Consider the following 18,222-nt stretch of genomic DNA (forward strand, 5'->3'; position numbering starts at 1 on the left):
AAACCCCCAACAACCATTTTTTTCTCCCTGTTGGTTCCATAGATGCCTACATGCCCTCTTTTTCTTCCAGGGAATGGGGCCTGCCCTTCCCAGGGTTCTCAATCTCTTTTAATCAGCACAGAGTAACTTAATGCAGTAGAAACAAAGAAAAGAGCACAAGGCCTTCCGCCAGCTCATGCAGACATGAGTAAACCCTGGAATGGAGTAGAACTGCTCCAGTTTTAGTATCCCGGGACCAACTTAAAACATGAAACAGACTCCACAGCATTACAATTGCCTGTGCTGAGAGAGTTCTTGCTACAATTGTGTCCATCCTGTCGGGAATCTTTCCTGTATGACACCATTTTTAACAAGAGACGGTTTGGCGTTACAGCTGGAGTGTTGGGCTGGGATCTGGGAGATCCAGATTCTCATGCCATTCTCCTTGGGAGACCTGCCTGTGGCCTTGGACCTCTTGCATTCCCTAGGCCTGGCCAGCCTTGCGGGTTTGTTATGTGGCTAGAATGGAAAGATACGAAATGTTGTGTACACCTTGGAGCCCCCACTGGGGCTGAAAGCTGGGGTTTAGATAAACACAACCATCTTTTTACTCAGAAGGGGTGCTCCGGGGCAAGAAGTCCTTGATGCACAAACTTTCATTGAATTGGCTACTGGCAGGGCCTCCGCTGTAACCTTAGCAAATATATTTTTTGTCCTGTTGTTTCCCCTTAACATGTTTGTTCTCACCTTTCTCCTTGATATTCAATTCTAGAGTGTTGTATTCATAATTATGATGCTATGACTGCTTTCGGAGTTGCCAGAACAAAGAAAGGGTGACTCCCACTAGGAAGACAGGAAGTAGAAAACTTGTTCCTGCCTCCCTGAATGCAGGGTGGGAATCACCCATCAAGATGTCCTCCTTTCCTCAGAGGAGAAGGACCCTTCACGGTGAGTATCCAATGGTCCGTTCTAGACATAACGTCAGAGGTAACTAGTGTCTCTGAAGAGACTCTTACTTTGTTTCTTGTGAGTCTTGGGATACAGTGAATGAGAGGAGGACAGAGAATGTTCTCTTGTGGCTTTTCAAACCCATGAGAGGCGAGAGTTGGTAGTTTTATTGTTTTCAGCCCTCTGACAAGACAAAGATGCAGGATGCAGCAGCCTCCATGGCCAGAATCTTTTTATTCAGCAAAGAAATGAAGAAATCGTTCTGAGTTTCATAACGTTGCAAGACTGGCATGTTTACACCGAACTCGCTTCCCTTTATGGAAACTCTTGTGTGAAGACCACCAGTTTGACAGCAGAACCAGTCTCCCAGTGTCAGAGCTTGCATGCAGAGTTTAAACTGAGACGCCTGATATTCTGGGATGCACTGTAGAAGCTCCCCTACAAGTTTCAGCTCCTGGCTCTCATACAACTTTGCTTCCAGATGACCAAGTGGTACACTTTGCCTCAATTGTATTTAAAAATGACCACAGTGGATAGCTTTACAATGTAATAAAATTCAAGCGATTTGAGAGGCAAAGTCATATTTCCACTTTCCGTGTTTCGAGAGTAATGGGAAGAGATGAGGGGGAGGCACATTTGTATTTCCACCTGCAAAACTGCTCTGAGGGGGGGTCTAGGATCAATGATACATTCCTAGCAACTAACCCTGCCTGATTGTACTAACTCTTCTTTTATGGAAGATGGGGGGTGCGGATCTATTCTGATGACTCTTTAATTGCTGTTGGGAAAAAGTATCCTAACCCTTAAAGTTAATGTAATTGTTCTCATGGCCAAGCATTACATGAAATCTGATTCTCCATTGGGTGTCAAGATGGTGAGGTTTCCCCGGGCATCCTGGTCTGCTTCAATAGCTTCAAACAAAGACTTGAAGTTTCCAGCACCAAATCCCTAAAACCAAAAAGAAACACAAAGAACAATTAGCACAAGGGCGGTCGTGCTTCATATAGTCCATTGGGGTTGGAACGGGATTCCCTCTGTCTTCCCCCTGCTAGCATGAGGTCTACTGATTTCCATTCCGACCCTATGTAATATCCAAAACGGTGGATATGGCCAGTTATACCGAACATATGATCACAGGAGCAGAAAAATGCACGAGGCAAATTATTCACAGATTGTAAGTAACAATTGGGTAAAGATGGCAGTGTTTTCTCCTTTTACATACCATGCGATAAATGTATTCGCAGGTTCCATAAACACTCTGGGGAAGTCAGATGGGAAAGAACCAATGGCAGACAAACCTGGTGGTTGTGCCGCTGTATGACTTCTAGGAAGACCGTTGGCCTGTCCTGAACAGGCTTCGTAAAGATCTGGAGCAGGTACCCTCTCTCATCATAGTCAACTAGGATTTTGAGCTCCTGCAAGAAACAAGAGCAAGGCTTATGAAAGTAGTTGCCTGGGGAATGGGGCATGTCACTTGGTGCTAAGGAACAGCTGCTGGCACCCCTCCTCAATGAGCCTGTGTGTGTGTGTGTGTGTGTGTGTGTGTGTGTGTTACACATTTATTTACAACCAGTTTTCTAAACAGCCACTCGCCTATCTGCTGAATAAGAATTTCTTGCAAGCAACCAGGAAAGGAAGCATTAGAAAAGACACACAGGGCATTCAGGAGGGACAGGAAATCCCTCCCCCCAAGACAAACGCTGGCCCACTTCCTGGCACTTGCCAGCTGCTGCTTTTCTCCCCCTTCCCTCTGCTGCCCACCATTTCCTCCAGTTCCTCTTTGCTTGCCCCCCTTTCCCTCTCCTCCCTCCACTCTTGTTATGGCTCACTTTGTGAACTGGCAGTTGAAATCTTGCAGTGCAGCATCTCAGATCTGGGCCGGTGTTCGAGGTTTCCTGGGCAACTCAAAACGGCCATGGTGATCCCTCACCATGTTGCAAGGACTTGGACGCCATTTGGAGTTGCTAAGGAGTTCCAAACAACATTGCTCAGACCCTCTTCTGACAGATTCAGAGCCAAGCTACAAGTGACACATTGCTTACACAGGTTGGACACTTGTCAGCTTCCCTCAAGTTTTGATGGGAAATGTAGGCGTCCTGGTTTTACAGCTGGGCTCTCCATTACAGCTGCAAGACCAGGATGCCTACATTTCCCATCAAAACTTGAGGGAAGCTGACAAGTGTCCAACCTGTGTCAGGCGTCACTTGTAGCTTGGCTATCAGTGTTCTGTGACATTTGCTGAATGGCTCAGATTCCTTTCCCAAGCGTCAGGGGAATATTGTTGTGGCCGGTGCATTTGGAAAGGGCCACAGGCCCTCCAGCGCCTTGTACAGAACATGCTGTGTGAAGAGGCAAAGTTCCACTCCCCCCCCCAGGAATAGCATCTTGGTCTGTGGTGGGAGGGGGGAAGCAAGAAAGTCGCACTTTGTGGGCGATAGGATTTCTTGGCTGCTTCACTTTTAGTCCTGCTTGATTTGTGGCCGCTTTTGAGAGGATGACAACTCAAGATAAGACATCATTACTGTGCATAGTTGGAATTGGCAAGATGGCTTTTACGTGGTTTACGTCACGCCTATCTGAGTGTGTGCAGAATGTAGTTTCTGGTGACTCTGAGGGGATCCACAAGGATAAATGTTCTTTGCCTACTGACAGTTTCTGGTTTTATTCTCCTGTCACTGAATTTTTTCACGATGCTCTTTTGGTTTGAACTGTTGTTGTAGTAAGCCATTTTGGGGTCCATTTCAGCAGCAAAGTGGTTAAAAGCATTTACAGTCAATAATAGTTTGGGAGCGGTGGTTGAAGCCTCTGCCAGGTGGGCAACGCCAGGTTGATCTCTTCCCTTTCTCCTGGGCCTGGAGCCCTGGATAGAAATCGGGCTGTTGCATTCTCGCCTGCCAGCTCAGACAGCTGAGAAGAAAGAGCTGCTGATGTTGGGAAAAGCCTCCAGAGTCCTGTCAAGGCTAATAGTGCTAAAAAAAATAAAATGTCATCTTCGGCCAACTGACCTCCAGTTTGTCGATGTTCTCTTTCACTTTAATCTTGGCGGATTCCAGTTTCTTCCGGAGTTGCTGGTAGTAGGACGAGGGAACAGACATAAACTCCATGCCCCGCTTTTTCAGGTTCGTAATCTGCAACCAAGTAAGTCTGTTAATATAATACATTCCATGCCAAACGATGGGCGATATTTGATGGGTGGAGGGGACTGCCAGGAAGACTTACCGAAGAAATAATGTCCGAGGTATTCAGAGCAACGTGTTGGACTCCAGGGCCTCCATAATAGTCAACATATTCCTACAGAGCAGAAACACAGACAAGGTGCAGACACACTGACTTTAATTCAAGCAGTTTTTTCAAATCTACCCCCCTCCCTATGAGAGCTGCCCTCCACTGTTCTTAAGCTACTGCTATGTTCAACTGTACTGTTGCACTATTTGTTATTATTGCCGTCATCAAGAAAAAGAGTGCTGCTATTTTTATATTTTTGTATGATGCTTTTAAATGTTTTACATGGAATGTTTTAAATGTTCTTAATGCTGTTATCCGCCCTGAGCCTGCTCGCAGGGAGGGCAGAATACAAATATGATGATAATAATAATAAATAAAATGTCCTCCAAGGAGCAACAAATATGGGGGTTTAAACCCTTTGGGCCTGTGAGGTAAGTTAGATTGCAAGAGATACGAACCCCATGGCTGAGAGGGATACCACACGAGACACCCAGGTGCGTGTCATGTCCCACAAGATTCCCTGGGTAGTGTAGTCTTACAAAGAACAGCTGCTCAACGCAATTTTCCACTGGGGGAAGAGCAATGGGAAGGATTCTGTCTCTTACCAAAAGCCTCAGCTTGGGTTTTCCTCTGGGAGCTCAGAGGCAGGGCGGGGGGATGTAACAGGAGGCAAGAAATGCAGGGCGGCTTTTTGCAAAAGAGGGAATCCACGATGCAATTCTCTGCCAGGGAGAAGAGCAGTGGGGGGCGGGGATTCTCTCCCACTCTTGCAGAAAGCTGCCCTGGATTTCTTGCCTTGTGTTAAGTCCCTCTCCCACCCCAAGTTCCTGGAGGAAAACCCAAGCCGAGGCTTTTATGAAAGTGAGAGAGACAATCCCTCCCATTGCTCTTCTCCCAGTGGAGAATCACATTGAGCAGCTGTTCTTTGCAAGACAACACTACCCAGGGAACCTTGCAGGACCTGACACATGAGGAACACATGTCTGGCGTATCGTGTAGTTTGGCTCTGAGAGAGGATCTGGACTGCATATCATAGTTTTAATCTCTCTTCAAGGAAGCTAGCATACAAATCAACTCGGGATGGGCGGACATTGTATTGAAGCAGTCAGGTGACTAGCTACAGGCCCCAAAAATCTACATCTTTACCTGGATTTGAGACTTCTTCTTCCCCACAGCAGGCTCGTTAATGGGCATTTTAATAGTTTCTTCATAATTGGCCACCACAATTGACCGGAGAGCACTGAACGCTGTGTGCAATTGTTTATCATCCACAGACCAGAAGCGGTGGAACAGGAGGTTTTTTTGGTACCTGTGGAGACACAAGAAATGCAAACTTAATTCCAGCTCAGGAAGGCAGAGGGTTGTCTACATTCATGGTCCTCTCTAGGAGCGGCCGTGTCCTTCATGAAGAACTTTCTGGTCAGAATCTAGATGCCAGAAATCCAGAAACATCTGTGGAACGGCAAAGAGCTGAAACATCAATAAAAACTGCAAAGAGGAGCTGGTAGAAGTGCAAAAGCCCCCCCTAACAGTGATTTTTCTAGTTCTCACTCAGTTTGTTCCTTTCAAAATTAACTGCAGCACCTTATGAGGGTTGGCCAGGCTGCTATGGGTCAGGCTATGGGACATGCAGCTTTGGGTCATCAAACCAGGCAGGGAGTAATAATTTGCCTAGTTATGTTCATAATCACATTTGCCTTGTCTGTGGGTCTCTCTCCAGCCAGCCATCAGCACAGCAGAAGTCTGGTAGGCTGTGCCTGTTGTGGAGCCATCCACAGGCTCAGATGAAGGGAGGGAAATAGATCGAGAATAAAACCACCATCCTCACTTGTCAACTAAGCTGGGGGACACCCTTCCCTTCCCCTCTGAGCAGAGCTGCGGAGTCTTCAAAGGCTAGGAGAACCACAGGTGAACAAGCCAGCCTCCTCCGCACACTCTTAAGGTCTCCTAAGATTCGAGGAGACCCACAAAAAATGCTTATTATAAGCTTTTAGGCAGATGCCTCCCATTTTCCTTTGTTCTGATCAAGGACCATTAGATCTCTGCACTGGGCAGGGTCGGTCTAGGTTAGTAATTGGATGGGAGACCTCCAACGAAGAGCAGAGGCAGGCAATGGCAAACCACCACTGTTAGTGTCTTGCCTTGAAAACCCCATCAGGGGTCACCACAAGTCAGCTATTTTATTATTATTATTATTTATTCAATTTATATACCGCCCATCCCAGGGGCTCTGGGCGGTGAACAGTTAAAATTGATAAAAACAAAACTAAAATCAATATACAAATAATAAAACAAATTAACAAGGTGCAGTGGTGGGGAGAACCTTCCCCACCCCAAAGGTGGGAGGCCGACATGGCACCGCCCCCTTCAATCACCAAACGCCTGGCGGAACAGCTCTGTCTTACAGGCCCGGCGGAACGATAATATGTCCCGCTGGGCCCGGGTTTCCATTGACAGAGCGTTCCACCAGGCTGGGGCCAGGACTGAAAAAGCCCTGGCCCTGGTTGAAGCGAGGCGGGCTTCCTTAGGGCCGGGGACCACAAGTAAATATTTATTCGCTGATCGGAGCGATCTCCGGGGAACGTACAGGGAGAGGCGGTCCCGAAGATATGCCGGTCCCAACCCACTCAGGGCTTTAAAGGTAAGAACCAACACTTTGAACCTGATTCGGAATTCAACTGGAAGCCAGTGCAGCTGGCGCAGGACAGGTGTGATGTGTGACTGGTAAGGTATACCAGTCAGGACCCGTGCCGCCGCATTCTGGACCAGTTGTAGTTTCCGGATCAGGCCCAGGGGTAGCCCAGCGTAGAGTGAGTTACAGTAATCTAGCCTGGAGGTGACCGTTGCATGGATCACTGTAGCCAGGTCCTGGGGCGTCAGGTAGGGGGCAAGTTGCCTGATCTGACGAAGATGGAAAAATGCAGACTTGGCAACCGCCGTGACCTGGGCCTCCATCGATATGACTTAAGAACACTTTACACCACCACTGACATTCAGCTGCATTTCTCACCATTCTGCCACCGGCACCATCTCCTGGTCAGGCTGGTTCCCCACAACGTGGTCAATGAAATTCAGCCCTCCTTGTGGCCTGGCAAGGGGAAAAAGAAGAGTGGGAAGTTTCTTTTAGAGAGCAGGCCATTGTTATTCCAAGGGAGTTGTGACTGCTGGTGTCTTATGAGATCAGACACATCTACTGTTCTGCTCCTAAATTCCAACATGGGAATGCCTCACTGTATCAGTCACCTTCCAGAACAAGCCAAGACATGCTGGTACTTCATGGCAAGTCCAGCTGTGCTTCCACTTCAGGCACGTGGAGTGGGTCTCAGTCCGCCATTTTGTCTTGGTACTTACAGACTTTTCAGCAGTGGATCCTTGAAGAGAGGTGGCTCAAAACCGGGCAAGAAAAGGCCTTTGTAGTCCAGCTTCTCAATCAGGGTATGGGTGGTGTCACCATACTAGACAGAGGGAGATACATGGCGCAGCTTTAATACTATTCTGGGAAATGGGAGTAATTCCATTGCTTTGGCACCCAAGTCAGCACCCACTTGGCTCATGGGGGAAGCTGATGCAAATGACACCACGAATGGCTTCCCTCCCTTCTGCTTCCAAAGCCATCTGCTGAATCCTCCACTACTTCAAGAGCCAGCACCACTAAGGGACCAATTGGGCCCATCTGCAGTGATGAGAGTCAGGAGGGATTTGCTCTGGGACTTGACGTATTTTTAATTATTCTTTGCTTGTAAACTGCTTTGGGAAAAGGCATCTCTCAGGACTGAAAAGCAGGATGCAAGTAAAAAAAAATAGCTGGTGGTCCTCGTGGGTGGTGTTTTGTCCCGAGGAAGGGCTCGCCACAGCTCAGAGCTGGCTCAATCTGCTCCCTTACCTTTCCCACTTGAAATATTTTGAGGGAAGGGATCCAAGAGGCTAGGAATTCTTTTCCCAGAGTGGAAACAGGATAAGGGAAGGCTACACTGGGGGCATTTCTGCCTGTTTTCAGCTGTGAAAAGCACAAATATCCCAAGAGATGAAAAAGTGGCCACTGATTCCCAAGGCAAATCGGAGTCCAATTGGCTCTCTAACTTTAAAAACCGAGCTCTGCTTGTGGCGCCAGCAAAGAGAGAAGATAATAGTCAAGCGGAAGCACAGTTGTTTTGCTCTCTAATATGGGATAATAATACAGGCTGTTGTAAGGATTTGGGGCAGGGCTTTTTCTGTAGAAATGTTATATTTTGGGTTACTGGACTTTTCAAAGTTCAGTTAAAAGGACAGGTCCCCTCCCCGTCTTACCGTCTGAACAACAGCAAATTTCACTTTCCCAAATTTATCTTCCTCTATCCAAGGCTCTTTCACTATTAAGGCTCCCCGTTCTCTTGCTTTCTGACAGGGAAAGAAAGAACGTTGAATGGGCTAAGCACGTTGGTAGCAAGGTTCAGAGTTAAAAGGGAGAATTCTTCACTGGAGGTTTACTTGCACAATGAAATTGCAGTCCTCCACTTCAAAGGCAACGTCTTTGACGCCGTCTCCGTGCTTCACTAAATGCGCTCCCATTTCTGCGCAATGAGAGAGAGGAGAAGGTACAGGAGGTGATTTCAGGGAGCAGAAACCTATCGGAAGCGATTAGTTATGAAAAATGGAACCTCCATGTTCAGAGCCAGTATACCTTGGAACAGAAGGGACGGGAGGGTCATTGCCTTCATGCCTTCCTAGTCACTTTGCACAGGTACCTAGACGGCCTCCACTGCAAATGGAAGGCTCGGTCCTCCGGGACAACTTAGATGTTTTTAAAGCATCAAAGATGAGCTACATGAATTTTGAAGAAGGGTTTGTGCCTGGGATTTTATTGTTGCTGCCCACCACCACGACAAATGTTGATTCCAAATCAGCAAGCCCTCCCCTTCCTTCTGGTGAGCTAACCCTTGAAAATTAAAAAAAAAGGGCTAATCTTTTCTGTTCTGATACTTGGAAGCCAAATAAACTCTACAAAACAAACAATTAGATGCAAAGCCTACCTAAATTGATTATTTTGTTCCATCACAGAATCTTTTTTTCCTAATGGATGTTCTGATTTGCATGGCATACGTCCCTTCCTGCCTTTACTTATTAAATTAATTGTCATGTTGATGGATTATTTTTATCCCCCGCGAAACCTGACTCCCTAGGGCAATCAGATACCTGACTCCCTAGGGCAAACATTATAAAATCAGAAACAATTTAAAATATATATCAGCATGTAAGACAATGGAAAATCCCCCTTGAAACGGGTTGAAACCCCCCCTTGAAACAGGATTTTGCCATCTTACAAGTCACTCTATGGCTGGACTAAGGAGCCTACATTTACCTTGATTTCCCGGGTTGAGAGCCGAAGAGAAGACAAAAATAATCTGGAAATGTAATAACAACAGCATGTTCATTTTCTTTAATTCAGCCAGTGAAGCACAACAGTAAGTGTGCTGGACGTGGATCTTGGAGACCCCAGTTAAATCCCGACTCTTCCATGAAGCTCTCTGGTTGACCGTGGGTCGATCACTGTCTCTCAGCCCAACAGGGTTGTTCCAGGGCCGTTTTTGCCTCCCCGTCTGCCCTGATCACTGGGTGCAGAACTGGGGCAGCTTCAGGGCAGCAGCCAGAGAGCATGAGCTGTAGAGCAGTCAAAGCCTCCCTCCCTACAACCCACAGTTTGTCATGGATACAGTTTGATCTATAGGCAAAGAGTTGCTGGATATGACCAAGGAAATCATAGTTGATGCCTTTGCCCCCAGAAACGGGGCTAGCCCCACCTCATAACTAGACATTGCACAAAGGTCTAGAATCGCACAAGCTTGGAGAGGGGCACAAAACAGAGGAGTAACACAGTTGCAGGGCCTCGTGTCTGACTCGTATCACAATATACAGTGTATTAAGGCCTAGGTGTCTGGGAATGGCAGGAATGTCTAACTTCATAGACGCTGGCAAACAGGGCTTTTTTTCTGGGGAAAGAGGTGGTGGAACTCAGTGGCTTGCCCTCAGAGAAAATGGTCACATGGCTGGTGGCCCCGCCCCCTGATCTCCAGACAGAGGAGAGATTAGATTGCCCTCCGTGCTGCTCAGCGGCGCAGAGGGCAATCTCAACTCCCCTCTGTCTGGAGATCAGGGGGCGGGGCCACCAGCCATGTGACCATTTTCAAGAGGTTCCTGAACTCCATTCCACCGCGTTCCCCCTGAAAAAAAGCCCTGCTGGCAAATATTACTCAAGAATAGATGTATTGGTTGAGGGCCGAAAGATATTCATATGCATGAGAAACTTGTAATCGCTATTTTTACATAGCCCTGGTAAAGATAACAAGTAGCAAGAATGAACTATTTTGTATATATTTTAAGGAGATGTTTCAAATATCGATAACCTTGTCTGGTGTTTGAAGTTAAACAATAAGTTATCCAAGAATGTGAGTCCCCTTTGAAGTGAGACAGACAGCCATTGTAAGGAGACAGCTCTGAAAATCGATAAATAAGGCAAGAGGAATCTATCGGGAGCTTCCCCTTAGAAGGGGCTCCTTGGCTGTGACTTTCACATCTTTGGGCAAGATACTTTTTTGGACTCGTGTAATCGTTCTCCTTGAATGATCTATGTAGCTTTTATAATGGATTTTCCGTTGATTTGAGTTGATACTAAGATTGCCAAATAATTATGATTTATTAATAAAGGCTTAGAATGGAAGCAGAGATTCCATAATTGTATTACTTGTGTACAATACACAGTAAGGAATGTAGAACGTTATCTGTGGTGTACCTCTTGCCAGGAGTTAAAATGATTTGATACAGCAAAGCTAACCAGATGTTCAGGGCTTCTTAAGCGTATGCTTATATCTGAATCAGGTCTGACCAGAGTCGTCCAGAACAAACTGATTGCTCTGAAGCCACTGCTGCCCACTGTGACTGTGTGATTGGGGGTTCTCCAGCTCGGGGCGGGGGGGGGGAGGCCAGCACAGGCCCCAGGGCAAGTTTCTTTGTGGATAAGACTGCTCTGACCCCCAGGCCACTGTACCTCTCAAAGCCAATGGTGTAACCACTGACTGATGCCCGTCTCATCCCCTCTCTCTCCTGGCACCTCTTGGCAAGGCAGTGGCAAACGCCAGCCTTCTATCTCCTTTGACACTTGAACTGTTTCCTGCAGCCGACAGCCAAGCAGGTGAGGGCAAGACAGGAAAGTCCAGTTATAAACGACTGCGGAAGGGCACTGCAAGCGCATCGTCCAATGTGCGTGAAAGCATCCTGCAGTAACAGTCACCAGCATCAGGGCTTTTTTTCAGATGGAATGCAGTGGAATGGAGTTCCGGCACCTCTTGAAAATAGTCACATGGGCTGGTGGCCCCGCCCCCTGAGCTCCAGACAGAGGGGAGTTGAGATTGCCCTCCACGCCTTTCCAGCAGCGTGGAGGGCAATCTCAACTCCCCTCTGTCTGGAGCTCAGGGGGCGGGGCCACCAGCCATGTGACCATTTTCTCCGAGGGTAACCCACTGAGTTCCACCACCTCTTTTCCCAGAAAAAAAGCCCTGACTAGCATCAAGGCCAAGTGTCTGCCCAGCAGGGCTTCTCTTACAGAGACGGGACCCAAGCACACCGCCGAGGGAAGTGGCCACGTACCTTGTCCTGCTTGATGACGTGTGATACCACATCTCGGCTCCCTGTTTCCAGGCCTCTGTAGGCCAGTTCTTCAAAGCCCATTTTGTTGCAATAAAACGACGCTGCCTTTGAAACGCACAAGCAGAAGCACACGGACTCAGTCAACACGGAAGGAAGGGACACGTTTGAAAAGCAGAGGCCTCTGAATATTTTGCTGAGCTACAGGCGACTACAGAGCCACCCCTCCCAGCCTGCCAACTTGTTTTCGGGCTCTGCTCTTGTATCTTTAACAGCAGCCTGGAAGGTAGGAGTGAAGCAGATTCATCGGTTCATGGCAGAAGAGGGAAGGGATGGAAGAAGCCTCGTCTGCTGAATTTCTGCACAGCAGGGCTCAGTTAAAGGTGTAGCTCTACACCTTTAACTCTACAGTTCTCTATCTCTTACCCTTTAAAATCCTTTCAGTTGGGGAAAAGAAAGTTTTGGTGGAAAAGGCCTTTCATTTTTCTATTAAAAAAAAACCCTCTAACCCTCTAATTGTCATTCTCTGTCAATAAGCATTTTTTTCATTTAATCCCTTTGCAAACAGGGCTTCCCAGTACCTTTTTTGCTAAACTCAAATATCAATGGCCTGCAATAAAGCTCCTGGGGATCAACTGCATGCATCTGATCCAGTCAATCTAATGGATAGTGTTGACCTGTGTTCAAATCTTGGCTGAGTTATGAAGCTCACTGTGTCTGAGGAATGAGTAGTAGGGTGAAAAAGAACGGTGTAGTGTCAGGAAAAGCCTTGTGTCAGACTGAAAAATAGTAAGGAGTCCAGTAGCACCTTTAAGACGAACCAGCTTTATTGTAGCATAAGCTACTTAAGTGTCAGACTGAGTCTCTATATGTATACTCACATACAATAAGCATGCTCTGTAGCAGCGACCAAAGCCTTTTGCCTCTTTAGCACCTTTAAGACTAACCAACTTTATTGTAGCATAAGCTTTCGAGAGCCACAGCTCTCCTCGTCAGATGCATTGTCAGCTTTTGAGAACCACAGCTCTCCTCGTCAGATGCATTGTCAGCTTTTGAGAACCACAGCTCTCTTCGTCAGATGCATCGTCAGCTTTTGAGAGCCACAGCTCTTTGTCAGATGCATCGTAAGCTTTTGAGAACCACAGCTCTCTTCATCAGATGCATCTGATGATCAGATGCATCTGACGAAGAGAGCTGTGGTTCTCAAAAGCTTATGCTACAATAAAGTTGGTTAGTCTTAAAGGTGCTACTGGACTTTTTATTATTTTGCGACTACAGACTAACATGGCTAAGTCCTCTGGATCTTTTGCCCCTTCGTTGACCACAACTGCCATTAGATTCATTGACCAGTGCAAGAAAAACAGCTACCCTGCATTAAGCAATTTTTGTTACCTTGACTGAGAAAAAATGCCTCTATGAGAGAGAATCTCACAAGAGGCTTTTTCTGCCACTACACTAGCAAACCCCCGGTTCTTCCAGGCTCCTGCTATTTGCCACCAGATTTTGACAGAGAAACTGAAAAAAGAAGAGGCTGTCCTCCTCAAAAGTACTGGTGCAAAGAAGTGGTAAACCACAGGAGGAGAAATGCAATTATACCCAGTGAAAAGCATTTAATATCATAGAATCATTCTCTTAAAGGGCTATATGCCTAATCAATTGTTCAATCAATAAACATAAGAGTCATACAGTTATATTCAAATATGGTAACTGCCAATAATAAACCAATGCAATTCATGTACGGTAAGAATACAGTAGGTGCTCTATTCCAAACGTCCAAAGATCAAAACAAAAGTCTCCTGTATAGCGGAACTAACCAGTTAATTCGACAGGTACAGTGTAGATCCAGGATGGACGTCAAAAGTAAGTATCCTTCAAGTAAGTATCTGATTTACATAGAAATGTATATAGAAACTTGTAAAGAAGAATTCTTAGTTTAAATATACTTATGGCGTGCTGCTTATTTTGCAGGTGGTGTGAAATGTAAACAGGTCACCCAAGACATCGCCCATCTGTCCGACATTCCGGGCCGGTAGGTGACCTGATGTTTCGTCCAGAGGCACCTCCTCAAGGGCAGCTTCACCACCAAATATATAACATCAAATAATTCAAAAGCACCACAGTACAGTATCCAGAGGAGTTAGCCATGTTAGTGTGTAGTAGCAAAATACAAGAGTCCAGTAGCACCTTTAAGACTAACCAACTTTACTGTAGCATAAGCTTTCGAGAGCCACAGCTCTCTTCATCAGATGCATCATCAGCTTTCGAGAGCCACAGCTCTCTTCATCAGATGCACCGTATAATATGGGAATAGTCAAGCGGCTATTTGGTGTTGAAGCCGCCCCTGAGGCGGTACCTCTGGACAAAATATATTTAAACTAAGAATTCTTCTATACAAATTTCTATATAAATTTCTATGTAAATCAGATACTTACCTGAAGGATACTGTGGCTTTCAAAAGCTTATGGTACAATAAAGTTGGTTAGTCTTAAAGGTGCTACTGGACTCCTTACTATTTTCCAACAAAACAATTCTGGAACCCTGGCTCTTCTGCTTACTTCTCCCCAAAGCCCACCCTGGCTCCTCCTGGATAATACGAGGGGCTCTTTTGAATGATCCTTGGCCTGTCAAGGGGCCATCTGCCTTGCCTCTATTACCTGGCCTGTCCAATTTCCGACATAACCTGCATTCCAGCAGACGCTGGAGAATGTTCTAAAAACAGCACATGGCTCTCCGCGGAACGCCACACTGGAAACGGTCTTTGGACCAGCTTCTTATGCAAGAATTGAAGGCGGGAAGCTGCCCCTTAGGGGTTGTGTGTGTTTGGCCCTGTGGGCCCCCACCCCATCAACGGGCCTCTCAATAAACCAGCTTATCAAGGCAGATCTCAGTAACTTGATTTCAATCATGCGTTAGTAGTCCAAAGATCACACCAGTGTGACGTTCTATATGTGCTAACTATACAGAGAGGCCCTTAATTGAATGCAGGTTGCTTAGGGAATTCCTCCTGCCAGGAATGCCTCCCCCTCCTCGGCTCCAATCAGAAAACTGCCAGGACAGCATGGCCCTCCCCGCTCCCTCCTTCAAACAAAATGATGACATGGGACTCGGCCCCCACCCTCACCCACCTCTGGGCCGGGCACCCCTGGGCAGAGCTGATTGGCACACCTACCTGCTTTGCATTTCCCACCCAGAATGTCAGAGAATGGAAGCGGAGGAACCGTCCTTTTTCATGCTGAAGGGGAGGAAAGGACCGTCTTGTCATGAAGCTGCAGTTGCACCTTTGCAGCCGCAACGTACCTGTGCGCCACCCACCCACCCCCCGCCATGCCACCCAACTCCAGTTCTTGCAAGATCCGAAATCACTAAGTTTGCCAACTCTGGCTCAGGGAATTCCTGGATATACGAGGGCAGTGATGAGAGAGGTGGAGTTTGAAGGAGGAAGATCAGTGGGGCTGCAATGCCCTAGAGTTCACCCTCCAAAGTTGCCATTTTCTCTAGGGGAACTGGTCTCTATAGTCTGGAGATCAGCTGTAATTCCAGGAGAACCCCAGGCCTCGCCTGGAAGTTGGTAGCCCCATCCCCACTGGACATGGCCAGCTGTGGCACAAGCTCCAAGGATGAGTCTTAGCTGCTCGGAAACCCCTCCAAGGTAAACTACCACCCTTCTTTTCCTTTTGGAAAGACGCTGAAGACTGCCTTTCCCCCTTTCTTTCATGTACAATGCGACCACTCTCCACATCTGAGCTGTCTCCTCTGCGATTCAAGAAATCAGATCTGTGTGTGTGAGTGTGTTTACGGGGTGAACAGATGCAGCTTGGGGCCCACAACAGAACTGACAGGGTCCAGGAGTGACAGGACAACCTAATTGGAATGGCGCTTGTTTCAGCAACAAAGATATGGAGTTCCTCATTCTTGCCCTCCCATCTGGGGAGCGAATCCATTGTGGAGAAGGAATTTGGACTACAGTCTAAATCAATCCCAGCCAGATGATGCAACCAACCCCTTTCCATTGCAGAGGAAAGGACGGATCTGCATATTTTTCATCATTCATAGATGGGCTTGGTTAAGAACAAAAACTGCAAAATTATCAATGGGTTCACAGCAGGGTAATGCCCAACCAAAGTGGACAACTTGTCTTTAATGTTTGGATCGGGAGTGGACAAACAGTGGCCCCTGACTTTTTAAGAGGGACTTTCCACTCCTCATCAATACTTAAATTCACAAGTATTTTGATAACCTTGCTGTGCTAAATGTTAATTATCCTTGAAAATGTTTCCCAGTCTCTACAGAGGGGACAGGTTAAAGAGTAAAAGATTAGAAAGCCTGCAATGCCTGGTTGTTCTCTTCCCCTTGCAACATTTTTCAAAAAGGATTTTTTTTCTCTTGCTGTACAGGATGTGATGCCTACTTCCTCTCTGATCCCAGACGAGATTTATCTGGAAACGTTCTCTTTTTCCCAATGAAACTTCCTCCCTGCAGATCGTCACCTTGATTTGGTTACTGTTTGCATCTGCATGTCAAATAAAGGGCATGCCTATGGCATCATCTTTTGCGACCACATTATTTTTAAAAGAGGTCACAATAAGATTGCAAATTTAGGACACTTTCCTCAAAGTTAAAGGGGGTAAATTTCAGTCAAACCCCCAAGCGCTTTTCAAGTATTATTAGCCTTGGGGAGAAATCATATTACACTCTGTATTGATTTGAAGCACGGTTAAAAATTCCTTTTGTACACAAACCAGTCAAATATCAGAATGTTACTAAGCCACACAATGGAATACCAGCTTTACAGTGCAATCCTAAACAGAGTGCAATCCTAAACCAACTAACTTTAAAGGACACAGACCCATGCAATTCAGTCTAGGACAGAGGAAAGTTACTCTTTACTCCATAGTCTACTCTATGGTAGAGTTCGAAGGCCTCTTCACACATATTACGAGTTGACCAAGAGTGACCTTCTCTTAACAGAAGGAGTTTTCCTCTTAGAGTGGAATCTTCCACACTTGGAAAAAGTTTTCCAGTTATGGAAGGACTCCCCCGATAAGCGTGAGAGAGTCAGGACCCATCCCTGTGTTTGGAAGTGTAGACACAGGAAGTTTTAAAAGTTCCCGTAAGATTCTGAAGTGCGAACATGAGTTTAAAGCACATTATAGCTGCACAAAAAGGACCTGAAACTCAGGCTTGCCCTGCGTAACATGAGAAACAACCAAAGTGTGTGAGAAAATTTGCTTCTGTTTAAAAACTACATGTCACGACACAGGAAACAGATCCATCTTGCAGATCAAAAGACAAAGCTTTCACTAATATGCACTTTTTATGCAAGAGTGTTTCTCACCGGAATGTGACCGATTCACCTAAACAATCAAATTGGTGTCATAAAACATTAACACCCGATGTGATGCGTTAACAGTGAAATCCTAAGCAGACTTACTCCAGTCTAAGCCCGTTGAAGTTAATGGGCTTAGACTGGAGTAACTCTGCTTAGGATTTCACTATAAGAGTACAAACAAAGCCCGAGGGAATAAGTCTTTAATAATGTTTTGTTCTTACCTTCTCACCCTTGTCTGTGTAAGATGTCTAGGAAAAAAACACATGAGGATAGAATAAAACAGAGACATTAATGTTGGTTTTCTATTAACCCAGAAGGAAAACTTACTCCACAATGAACACCGCTCACAAAAACAAGAATATTACAGACATGTTACAAAATACCAAAGACAGTACTAGAAAGATTAAAGCATAGGCAATAAAATTATCTTCTGAATATTCTGTACTCACTAGGCAAACAACAAAGATTAAGAACCATAAAATATTGATTCCCCCCCCCCAAAAAAAAAACTGCTGACCAGAAAGTAGATGTTCAGGCTAATCACAAGAGAATCTGCAAGTTTTACAGAGAAAGGGAGGCTTCTGTTTTATTGCACCGGATGACAGCAACAATTTTGAAAATAATGGTTGTGAAAGCGCAGTTCCCTCACCATTTTTTCTGCTGCGGGATCAAAAAGGAGAATTGAAAGAGAGAGAGGGGGACAGCTTGGAGCCCTTTAGATATAGAAGCCCTTCCTAGCTCCACCTTCTCCAGATGGGATTTTGAAACACATTAACCCAAAAGAGGTTTTTGTTGACTCTCCGTTCTTCAGCATAAATCAGGGAGAGTGTAGAGGTGACATTCGCTGGCGTAGCACGCACAAGGAAGCCCCAGATTTGGATCTTACGCCAGACATGAATTCACTCAGCCAAGATCTCCCTCAGCCCATCCCCTCTCCCATGTTTGCATTATGGAGATAATTACAGGGCGTTCCTTACAGGGCTGTTGAAAGAATTATGAATGAATGCGAAATGAATACTGGAAAGGCAACAAATAAATTTGTCATATGTGTTATGTGCCATCAAGTCGCCTCCGACCTGTGGTGACTAAATGAAAGACCTCCAAAATGTCTTATAATTGACAGA

General features: G+C 46.1%; 1 protein-coding gene across 1 annotated transcript; it reads right to left on the reverse strand.

The window, feature by feature from the left end:
- Nucleotides 1-1,142: 1,142 nt before the first annotated feature.
- Nucleotides 1,143-17,824, reverse strand: HPD (4-hydroxyphenylpyruvate dioxygenase). The gene is made up of 14 exons (XM_054996605.1): nt 17,748-17,824; nt 17,320-17,346; nt 14,939-15,001; nt 11,773-11,877; nt 9,491-9,533; nt 8,620-8,702; nt 8,440-8,529; nt 7,504-7,607; nt 7,163-7,240; nt 5,299-5,461; nt 4,147-4,218; nt 3,933-4,055; nt 2,226-2,342; nt 1,143-1,875 (listed from the first exon to the last, which is right to left on the reverse strand). Exons 1-14 carry the CDS (start codon nt 17,748-17,750, stop codon nt 1,765-1,767), a joined length of 1,182 nt encoding a protein of 393 aa, XP_054852580.1. The 5' UTR covers nt 17,751-17,824; the 3' UTR covers nt 1,143-1,764.
- Between the last annotated feature and the right edge of the window lie 398 nt (nt 17,825-18,222).

Source organism: Eublepharis macularius, chromosome 13 (assembly GCF_028583425.1).
Source record: "Eublepharis macularius isolate TG4126 chromosome 13, MPM_Emac_v1.0, whole genome shotgun sequence".
NCBI classification, from domain to species: Eukaryota; Metazoa; Chordata; class Lepidosauria; order Squamata; family Eublepharidae; genus Eublepharis; species Eublepharis macularius.